Raw genomic sequence first — 11,199 nt, forward strand, 5'->3', positions numbered from 1 at the left:
GAGAATTCAGAGTCTAGCACTAAGTCAAACTGCCTGTGAAAATCCAAATCCAAACATAAGGCAGAAAACACACAGAAATACACACTGTCCACGAGAACCAGCTACACTGCAGCACTGAGCAACTGAGCTACACTATAGACAGCTTGGGTGGATAGGTCGTATTTAGTGCTGGCCAAGAGGAGTCTTGGAGAAGGAAATGGCAACCCCCTCCAGTACTCTTGCCTGGAAAATCCCATGGATGGAGGGGCCTGGTGGGCTGCAGTCCATGGGGTCGCTTAGAAGTTGGACACGACTGAGCGACTTCACTTTATTTTTTCACTTTCATGCATTGGAGAAGGAAATGGCAACCCACTCCAGTGTTCTTGCCTGGAGAATCCCAGGGACAGGGGAGCCTGGTGGGCTGCCATCTATGGGGTCGCACAGAGTTGGACACGACTGAAGCGACTTAGCAGCAGCAGCAGCAAGAGGAGTCTTGGAAAATAAAGAAAGCAAAGTGGCTTGTTAACAAAAATGTGTATGTGACGGGGGTGGGGGTGGGGTCAGGGGCCATCAGATTGGAAGCTATTGAATGATTTGTGAAAAGGGTTCATGAAAGATGCAAACAAATGGGACAAGGAGAAAGCAAACACGTCTTGTTGGAGCAGAGAGCGTTGTCTTGTTTGGCAACTTAACAGGGAAGATACTTGAGAAAATGATAAAATTGTGCCTTAAACAACAGAGGAAGAGTTGAGGGCAAAGTTAGAACATTTATTTTAAGTTAAAAAAAAAATCTGAAACTGTAATCCAAAGAAAATCTTTCCAAATTTAACTACACATTCCCTATTTCTCCAGCCTCCATTTATCCCAACATCTATGTTTCTAAAGCACCAGGAAATCTTTTCCACATTTGACCCAGCCTTCCTTCCTTCTATCTCGTCCCATCTCCATTCATTCTTTTGTACAAGTCTCCATACATTAAATTGTTTCCTGATTGTGTTTTTCTATCTTTTACCTATAGGTGAACAGCAGTCCCCATTAACCAGGCATCCATCAGGAGAAGATCCTAATGATTTCCTTGCCTTTGTGTTCTGCTCAGAGCACTGGGCGTTGATGTGTTCTGACTGCTTGTCCTAAGTCTCCTGGAATTTATCAATGAAGACAGAGAACTACACAGGGGTGAGGGAATTTATTTTCCAGGGTTTTACCAGTTTTCATGAACACAAGCTCACCCTTTTTGTGGTTTTCCTTACCTTGTACCTTTTAACCTTGTCTGGCAATGTCATCATTGTGACAATTATCAGCATTGATCGACACCTTCACACCCCCATGTACTTCTTCCTTACTGTGCTTTCCACTTCAGAGACTTTGTACACATTGGTCATTGTACCTCGGATGCTGTCCAGTCTCGTAGGCCTGAGCCAACCCATCTCTTTGGCTGGCTGTGCCACCCAGATGTTCTTTTTTATCACTTTGGCCATCAACAACTGCTTTCTGCTCACAGTGATGGGATATGACTGCTATGTGGCCATCTGCAACCCCTTGAGGTACATGATCATCATGAACAAGAGGGTGTGTGCCCAGCTGGTATGGGCGGCCTGCAGCATTGGGTTGTTTGTGGCCACAATTCAGATTTCCTCTGTGTTCAGGCTGCCCTTTTGTTACAGAAAGGTGGCCCATTATTTCTGTGATATCCGCCCGGTTATGAAACTCTCCTGTGCCAACACCACTATACATGACATAATTAATTTTCTTATCAGCTCACTCGTCATTGTGGTGCCCATGGTTCTGGTCTTCATCTCGTATGTCCTCATCATCTCCACCATCCTCAAGATTGCTTCTGCTGAGGGCCGGAAGAAGGCCTTTGCCACCTGCGCCTCCCACCTCACTGTGGTCATTGTCCATTATGGCTGTGCCTCTATCGCCTACCTCAAGCCCAAGTCAGAGAACATGAGGGATCAGGACCAGCTGATTTCAGTGACTTACACAGTTTTCACTCCTCTCCTTAATCCTGTGGTGTACACTCTAAGGAACAAAGAGGTCAAGGATGCCCTTTGCCGTGCTATTGGCAAAAAAACCTCTTGCTTAGAATCTTTGGTAGTTTGATATATAGCCTGTCATATTCTGGGTATTTTTGTAATCACACACACACAAAATTGATCCTATCATTCTTCCTTTACCTAGACAGAGTTGCACAATTTGGTGGCAAGCCTAAATTAAAGAATTAAGAGTTTCCCTGACTTGAGTTTTGTTTTTAACATCATTCTCCTATACTCTCTGTTCATCTGAGAGGTTACCACCAGGGACATGGTCAGGTGCTGCTCACCAGGTGGAAAGCTGGTAGGGAATAATAAGCAAGAGGGTGGCTGATTGTTTCCACTTTGTTAATGGCAGAAAAGTGGGCTGTGTAACACCTGCTTGAAGCAACGGGTTGAAAGATCAACTAAAATGTCAAGTAGATATTGAGCTCTAAAACCTTACAGAGAGTGTGGTTGGTGAACAGGATGTGTTGAAAGCACAGTCAAAACCACCTTTCTTATCATCACTTTTTCTTTTGGGCAGTGGAAGAGTAACATTCCAGAAGAAATATTATCAGCCTAAAACATTCTTACCTGCCTTGGAGACCCATGATATTTTTCCCTCAATTTTGCTGAAGCTCACATTGGGACTGTTTCCTGAGTGAGTTTTGTGTATTTATATGTTAATACAAAGTAACAAAAGATGGTAATGACGACCATATGTGCAAGACAACAAGAAAGACATAAAGAACAGACTTTTGGACCCTGTGGGAGAAGCCGAGGGTGGGATGATTTGAGAGAAGACCATTGAAACATGTATATTACCATATGCAAAATAGATGAGCAGTCCAAGTTCAATGCATGAAACAGGGTACTCAACACTGGTGCCCTGGGATGACCCAGAGGTCATAGACTGATGTGAGGGGGAAGGAGGTGGGAGGGCGTTTGGGATAGGGTTAGGACATGTACACCCATGACTGACATGTCAATGTATGGCAAAAACCACCACAATATTGTGAAGTAATTAACCTCCAATTAAAATAAATTAATTTAAAAAAAAAAGGGTTCACTAAGGACTATAACATTATCTTGACCAAAACATATTCTCTAGGTCTGACCCAGAATTTTGTGAGGAGAAAAAAAAAATCTCAAAACAAAAACAAACAAGTAACATCACATCCAGCAGCGGAATTTCACTGGAGTTATACATGCTTTCTCTGGGAGTAACGTGTATGCTATAATGTATTCACAAGTATAGGGATATCTGAAGATCTGTTCTGAAATTAAATTTGATAAGGGACTTCTCTGATGGTTGGGTGGTTAGGACTCCACGATTCCACTGCCAGGAACCTGGGTTTGATCCCTGGTTGGGGAACCAAGATCCTGCAAACTGTGTGGTACAGCCAAAGGAAAAAAAAAAAAAAAAGACAGAAATTATATTTATTGATACCAGCTAACTCTGGCTGTCTTAAATCTGGAAATTAGCCCATGATTTTCATTCATCTCTATGTGGAGCCCAGGGTGATACCTGGGTCTTGCCTTTGCCCTATTTATTTCTACACTGATGAACTCGGTTTCTGTGAAGTGCTGGGTACCTCATTCAAACTCTGAGATCAAACACTTGTCTAAACAAGAGTCTGGGAGTGTTATTGTTATTGTCAATGTCTTCCAGTCCATAAAGGGCTGATATTAAAAGGAAAAAAAAGTTAACCCATGTCATCCATCCACCATCTCTCTTCTTCTTGAGGACAGTTGAAGTGTCCCCATCGAGGATGCACTGAAAGTGCCTGTCAAAGGACTTGGGAATCCCTAAAGGCACCAGAGCCAAGAAGGGAAGTCTTCATGTTTATGGAACATTACCTGAAAGAATAAAAGCTTTGCCTCCCCAGAGCAACTACCTGCAAGAGAGTGAATGAGAAGAGGGGTCTTCAAGGCAATTAATCCTTGCCTTCATCCATGTTCCTGAGAACACCTCTGAATCCTTTCTGGGCTAGGTTCAAGGGGAACACTCACAACCTTGCTTCTGAGAAAGCCCGATTTGAGATTGTCTCTTCAGCAGTCCTGCTCATGAGAGCAACCCACTCCTGAAAGGCCCCTCCCAGTGGTCACATCATTTTTATAGACTGATGAACTTTTTTGCACTCAGAACCCCCGTGAGGCCTCCCAGAACTGTCCAGGGCTCTAGAAGATTGACACGCATACTGAAAGCAGTGTGTTCCCTGGAGTTCCTATAGCTTGCCACTGCAGAAAATGTTGTAATGTTTGCAAAAACAAAGACTGTATACTAAAGGTCTACCTGACCCTTGTGTCTTTAATGTAGTTTACACCATCTTAACAGAGCCAGAAAAATTGAAATCAACGTATTTAATTTCCAAGAGACTATGTGGATGATTATTATTAAACACAAGTCATGTCTGCAGGGAGTGAGGCTTAAGCCTACAACTTGGGCTTCACCACCACATAGCCCTTAGCTTGATAAATCAGGGCCTTCCAGTTCAAGATGTTGCTGGTGTAACAGGTGAAGCACAAATTCTTTAAGGAGACCACATGATCCCACAAGGACACATCCCAGATCTCCCCAACAAAGGATTGTTTGGCATCAAATTTTCCCCCAAATGAATCTTGCTTCTGTCCCAAGATGATTCTTGCATCTTTTCCCAAAGTGTACCCTCTCCTCAAGCCCTTCCTCCCCACGGGCCTGCTGTTCACCCAGAGTTCAGCAATCCCAGAGACAGACTCCCAGGTGACACAGAGATGGACCGGGCCGTAAGGGGGTTGGGGGACCTTGAAAGTGACCTTAGTGTTCCCGATGTACAGATCGTACTCTCCCACTTTGTTGACAAAGAGAAGCAGCTCATTGTCTTTAGACTTAGTGCTGTAGGAGAAGAGGCTGTAGGGGCGAGTGAGGTCTGTGAAGGCTTTCAGGCACAGAGTGAAACTCCTCAGAGTCTTCCTCACCCTGGGGATCAGGGTCACGTAGGCTGTGTCTGATTCTTCAGGGAAAATAAACACCTTCCTTGTCAAGTCTGTGGAGGAGAAAAAAAAAAGCAGTGTGACAAAAAGTCTGCCAGTTCTCTTGTTCGATTTGCTCTCACTGCAGATCATGGACTGCTTCTTGATAGAGTATATTCAGCATTTACAAGGTGCCTGTAAGTGCACTATTTGTATAAGCAAAATGTGTTAAAATGCAGGTTTTGTTACAGTTGTTCTGATAGAAGAATTAAAGATGTCCTCTATGAACCCCCACTGTCATCTCCTTTGCAGGTTTCATCTAGGTAGAACCCAAACACCAGTCACAGAAAATGAAACACAGCTGGCTCCTGGAGTGTAAACGTTAAAGTCTGTAGCATCCTGTCCTCTCCCAATGCTGATCATCTTCTGAAATGTCAGTGATCTAAATATCACCCTATGTGTGATATCTGACCTTGTCAGTATACAAACCTGGAGTAAAATAGCATAGTTAGCCAGAGAGTGGTGTTTTTAATAACTTTTTACTGATAGTGATACAATAGAGAAGTGTCTCAAACTTGAGAAGATGGGGTTGTGCTTAATGGATATAACAGAAAGGGAGGGGAAAAAAAAGGGTGCCAGAACATTAATGCTTTTTAACTGCTAATAAAAACCAAGCTTTTTTGGTTGCACTTCTGCATCATAAATTTTTCCCTTAAACTTATCTTACTCAATCTTCATAAACAACTCTTTGCTAGTTTGATGTCATTCTTATATGCATTTCATAGGTGAAGAAACAGGATTAAGGCGATGGCACCCCACTCCAGTACTCTTGCCTGGAAAATCCCATGGACGGAGGAGCCTGGTAGGCTGCAGTCCATGGGGTCGCGAAGAGTCAAACACGACTAAGTGACTTCACTTTCACTTTTCACTTTCATGCATTGGAGAAGGAAATGGCAACCCACTCTAGTGTTCTTGCCTAGAGAATCCCCGGGATGGGGCAGCCTGGTGGGCTGCCGTTATGGGGTCACACAGAGTCGGACACGACTGAAGTGACTTAGCAATAGCAATAGCAATTTCACAAAAGCAGCAATTCAATTAGTTTGGGAGAAACTGGTTCTCTAAGTAAAGTCCAAGATTGTTCTAAAATTTTGTATTTCTTCTATGTGACCCAGACTAAAAGATTGAGAAGGATCAGAGAATGACCACCCTAACCCCTGTAATATCCTCTTTTTCTAATAAAAGGTCTGCATAGCCATTCTTGTTCTCTCAGGTGAGAGGTAATGGTATTCCCATGTAATAAGGATAACCAGCTATTCTTTCTCTAGCCCCAGGGCTTCCTTATGCCAGGCACATCCTGAGTCATAAGCATCTGGGGTGGTTTTAAAAATATGTCCGAAATACTTCTCCTCTCCTTGATTGTAGGCTAACTTGCTACTAAAGAAGAGAATACAGCAGAACCAAGACAAGTGACAGAAGATTAGATTATGAAAAGACTGTGCTTTTTTCAAGCTGCTTCCAAATTTTATTTCTTTTTAAATTTTTTAAATTTAATTTTTATTTTATATTGGAGTATAGTTGATTTACAATGTTGTGTTATACAGGTATACAGTTTCAGGTATACAGCTAAGTGTATGTGTATACATATATACCCATATATATGTATGTATATGTACACATATACATACCATTCTTTTTTAGATACTTTTCCTATATAGGTTATTATACAATATTGAATAGAGTTCCCTGTCCTATACAGTATGTCCTTGTTGATTATTTATTTTATATATAATAATGTCTACATGTTAATCCCAAACTCCTATTTATCCCTCCCCCCACTCATTTCCCCTTTAGTAACCATGAGTTTGTTTTCTATGTCTATGAGTCTGTTTCTGTTTTGTAAATAAGTTAATTTGTATCATTTCTTTTTAGATTATGCATATAAGAAACATCATATGATATTTCTCTTTCTCTGTCTGACTTACTTCACTCAGTATGACAATCTCTAGGTTCATCCATGTTGCTGCAAATGGGATTATTTCATTTTTTTAATGGCTGAGTAATGGTCCATTGTACACACACACACACACACACACATGCATATATATATATATGTATATATACATATATATATATACACCACATCCTCTTTATCCATTCATCTAGGTTCCTAGGACATTTAGGTTGCTTCCATGTCTTAGCTATTGTAAACAGCACTGCAATAAACATTGGGGTGCATGTATCTTTTCTAATTATAGTTTTCTCTGGATATATGCCCAGGAATGGGATTGCTGGATCATATGGTATTTCTATTTTTAGTTTTTTAAGAACGACTACCGTTTTGTGCTGGGCACTTTCTCTCTGTTAGATTTCTCACTGTTGGAGAAGCTAGTTGCTATGTTATAGGCTGCCTGATAGAAAGGTCCAGGTGGCAAGGAACTAAGGGCAGCCTCAAGCCAACAGCCAGTGAAGAACTGAGACCCTCAACCCAATAGCCTGTAAAGGCTGAATCCTGACGATAACCATGTGAGTGAGCAAAGAAGCAGATGCTCCCCAAGTCAAGTCTTTAGATGAGAGGATGTCTCTGCTTGACTGACTGCAACTCATGAGAAACCTAGAGTCAGAATCATCCAGCTGAGCTATTCCCTGATTCTTATGGACGTGAGTCTGAGTGAACTCCAGGAGTTGATGGACGGGGAGGCCTGGCGTGCTGCAATTCATGGGGTCACGAAGAGTCAGACATGACTGAGCGACTAAACTGAATTGAACTGAACCTGCAGAAAGTATGAGACCAATAAATGTTTGTTTTAAGCTGCTATGTTTTAAGGTGATTTGCAATACTGCAAATCACTTGCAATACTTGCAATACTGCAAAAGGACTTATACAATCCTTCATTCACCTGTTCCTCAAAACAGCAGCAGCAGTAACAAAATGTGCTGTACTTCAGTTCCCCTGAGACTTGGATAAAACTTTATCCAAACAAAACTTAGGACCTACCTTTCTGTGTCATGCCCTCTGGGATAAAGGCGAGGAGCAGGACACCCAGAAGAAGCTTCTCCATTCTGTGCTCCTTGGGTCTTCAGAAGTAGTGGGAGAAACAGCAATGGTCATACCAATGGAGAGATGCTCACTCTTTGGCTTCTTATATCGTGCTTTTAGAGGCACTGCCTTTGTTCTCGCAACAGAAGGCCAAGCTGTAGATGGTAAATATTAACTGAACCAGGATATGATTTAGAAACAAATTTGTTTACTTTTTGGTCTATTGTTTCAGTTGTAGAGTCTTTCCTTTCTCTTTTAACTGTTCTATTTCCTGCTGAGCTGTGCTGTTCATGTCTTCCCACAAGAAAAAGAGGCTCTATGCCCTCTTAAAAGTGTGAAAGTGTTAGTCACTTAAGTCATGTCCAACTCTTTTCTGACCCCAGTGGACTGGAGTGGGTAACCATTCCCTTTTCCAGGGGATCTTCCCAACCCCGAGATTGAACACAGGTCTCCTGCACTGTTTAGAGACTAGGGTATCACCATGGAGAAATGGATATTTACTGATTCAGGTGGCTGTAAGCTTCAGGATAGTGGCGATCTAGCTCTTGTGAGGAGAAAGCAATGGCACCCCACTCCAGCACTCTTGCCTGGAAAATCCCATGGACGGAGGAGCCTGGTAGGCTGCAGTCCATGGAGTCGCTAAGAGTCGGACACGACTGAGAGACTTCACTTTCACTTTCCACTTTCATGCATTGGAGAAGGAAATGGCAACCCACTCCAGTGTTCTTGCCTGGAGAGTCGCAGGGATGGGGGAGCCTGTGGGCTGCCGTCTTTGGGGTCGCACAGAGTCGGACACGGCTGAAGCGACTTAGCAGCAGCAGCAGCAGCAGCTCTTGTGATCTTGATGATGAAGCTGCCAAGTTGTCTGTAAAGGAGCTCCTAGGTTATGGGTGTTAAGATAATGGCCTTCACCTGGAATCTGGACATCAACTGGAAAACAAGCTCAAAGAGAGTGTCTGTGTGGGTGGATAGACTGAGACCATCTTGAAAGGGCACAGAATAGTGCTTAGATACTGGGAGCAAGTCAGTTCATCAGAATGAACTAATTTAGGTATTTCCAGGCTGATGAGAAGAACTGAAGGAAATTATCTAAGGCTCTTGGTTGCAAACAACAAAAGACACTGTATTAGTTGTGACAGTTTATTTCTACCTAATTAAGCTGTGCAACAAACCACCTCAAAACTCAGTTTTTAAAACAATAAATAATCATTTAGTACATGAGTATGTGTGTTGTCGATTTGGGCTTCGGGAGTTTTTGGTCTCAGCTGGGTGATTAACAGCAAGTCAGCTAGTTGGACAATAATATTATATGAGTCAGAAATGGTGCAATGGGAATTAAAGCATTTTAAAATCCTTGTCTTTTTTGTATAATTTTAGGTTGGTTTAAATCAGTCTTGATTTCTCCTACTCTCCTTTAACTCTCAAACTATATTCACAGTTACATATAAAATCAAGAATTCCCTAAGGAATTTTTAAAATTATCTTTCATAGTATGTTTATATAACATAAAATAAATAAGTCATTTTTCATAAAATATGTTACTTTAGCTCAATATATTGCAATTAAAGTTACACTGCAAGTTAATTTTATTAAAGCCTTTAATAATATTCATGCCACATATCTAAAAAGACAAATTTGGCTTACCCACATTTAATAAGCACTTCACATTATTGAATTAATTTTAACTATGAAAGCAAGAACACAATTTGTGGACAGATTCAAAGTGACATTTTGTATACCTCATTTCATTTGGGGATAGAAATAAACATATTAAAATGAAGTTCGAAGTTGAACTACTTTTTGCTACATTAGAAATATATGAAAATATATTTGATGATTTTTATTTGTGTTTCTGATCCCTGTGTTTAGAGCCTAAACACACACCCAATTTAAAAAATATAAAACTATTATTGCTAGATTCTAAGTATGGTCCTCCATCAGTATCTGTGGGGTATATCTCCCATATTAAAATTCATGGATGCTCAATTTCTGTGTATAAAATGGTACAGTATTTGCAAATAATAGACACACATCCTCCTGCACACTATGAATCATCTCCAGATTACTTACAATGCCTAATGCAATGTAAATTCTATGCAAACAGTTGGTGCATGGTGAATAACCATGGTGAATTCAAGGTTTGCTTTCTGGAACTTTCTGGAATTTTTTTTCCTAAATATTATTGAACTGCAGTTAGTTGAATCCATGGATAGAACCCATAGACATGAAGGGCCAACTGTGTTTACCTTCCAAGGGCTTAATTAAGTGCTAATGACATCTTGATGTGCTGTGCTGAAGAATATTTATAACATTATAACCTTTCTGTCAATCAGTATGGATAAATTTCAAAAATATATAAATTTAAAATAATACCATATGTTTATAATTAATTAGTGCAGACAGGTAAAATACATAAACATGCAAAGGAAAAATACGCACATTCTCAGTGTGGTTGCCTCTGCAGAAGCAAGAAGTAAGGAAGGGGAAAGAGTGAAGGGAGTTTCAGATTGTATTCATAAATGTTACTATCTTAAAAAAAGAGATAGGAAACAGTTATGACAAATATGGCATGGCGAAAATATGATATGTATAATATTTGTTATACAATTTTACAATTTGGCTCTTTTGTAAATTTAAAATTTTCACAGCTGTTATTTTTTGTTTTTAAAGATAAAATATCAGGTGAATTTTGAGTGATCATTTTTATAGTTCTTATTTATGTGCTATATTTCAATATGAATATTCCTTACAGCCCATAAATTTAACCAATGATGACTTAAAGATGCAAGTTAAACAGATACATGACTGATGGGAAAAAAAGTGTAAAATGACATAATGGTCAAAATTGGCAAGTCTCTTGCAGTGATGAATTCTCAGGGTGGTTGAGTCATGAACAAGCACTGCAGATCATAGCTGACTACCAGACCTGCTCCACTGACTTCCACTGGGAGGTCCTCAGCAGGTTGATTTTTAAAGGAACAAGGTCAAGAGACTTCTCTGGTGATCCAGTGGTTAAGACTCTGGACTTCCACTGCAGGATGCACAGGTTCCATCTCTGGTCCCACAAGATCCCACATTCCTCGTAGCATGGCCAAAAAAATTAAAAATAAAGGAAAAAGGCCAGAGGTGACCTACATCGTGAACCATGTCAGTTTTCTGATGAGCTTCCAGTCCTTCCTATTTCCACGTCCTATTTTCAGGCTTGTCCCAAGACCT

General features: G+C 40.8%; 2 protein-coding genes across 2 annotated transcripts; one reads left to right on the forward strand and one right to left on the reverse strand.

The window, feature by feature from the left end:
• Window positions 1–1,105: 1,105 nt before the first annotated feature.
• Window positions 1,106–2,082, forward strand: LOC102414691 (olfactory receptor 10J1-like). Its single transcript, XM_006061033.4, has one exon. The coding sequence runs from the start codon at window positions 1,132–1,134 to the stop codon at window positions 2,080–2,082; it is 951 nt and encodes a 316-aa protein (XP_006061095.4). The 5' UTR covers window positions 1,106–1,131.
• A 2,261-nt stretch (window positions 2,083–4,343) lies between these two features.
• On the reverse strand, window positions 4,344–8,094 carry LOC102406167 (mucosal pentraxin). Its single transcript, XM_006061010.4, has 2 exons — window positions 7,942–8,094; window positions 4,344–5,020 (listed from the first exon to the last, which is right to left on the reverse strand). Exons 1-2 carry the CDS (start codon window positions 8,003–8,005, stop codon window positions 4,431–4,433), a joined length of 654 nt encoding a protein of 217 aa, XP_006061072.3. The 5' UTR covers window positions 8,006–8,094; the 3' UTR covers window positions 4,344–4,430.
• Window positions 8,095–11,199: the final 3,105 nt, after the last annotated feature.

The sequence above is a fragment of the Bubalus bubalis genome, chromosome 6, assembly GCF_019923935.1.
Source record: "Bubalus bubalis isolate 160015118507 breed Murrah chromosome 6, NDDB_SH_1, whole genome shotgun sequence".
NCBI lineage: Eukaryota > Metazoa > Chordata > Mammalia > Artiodactyla > Bovidae > Bubalus > Bubalus bubalis.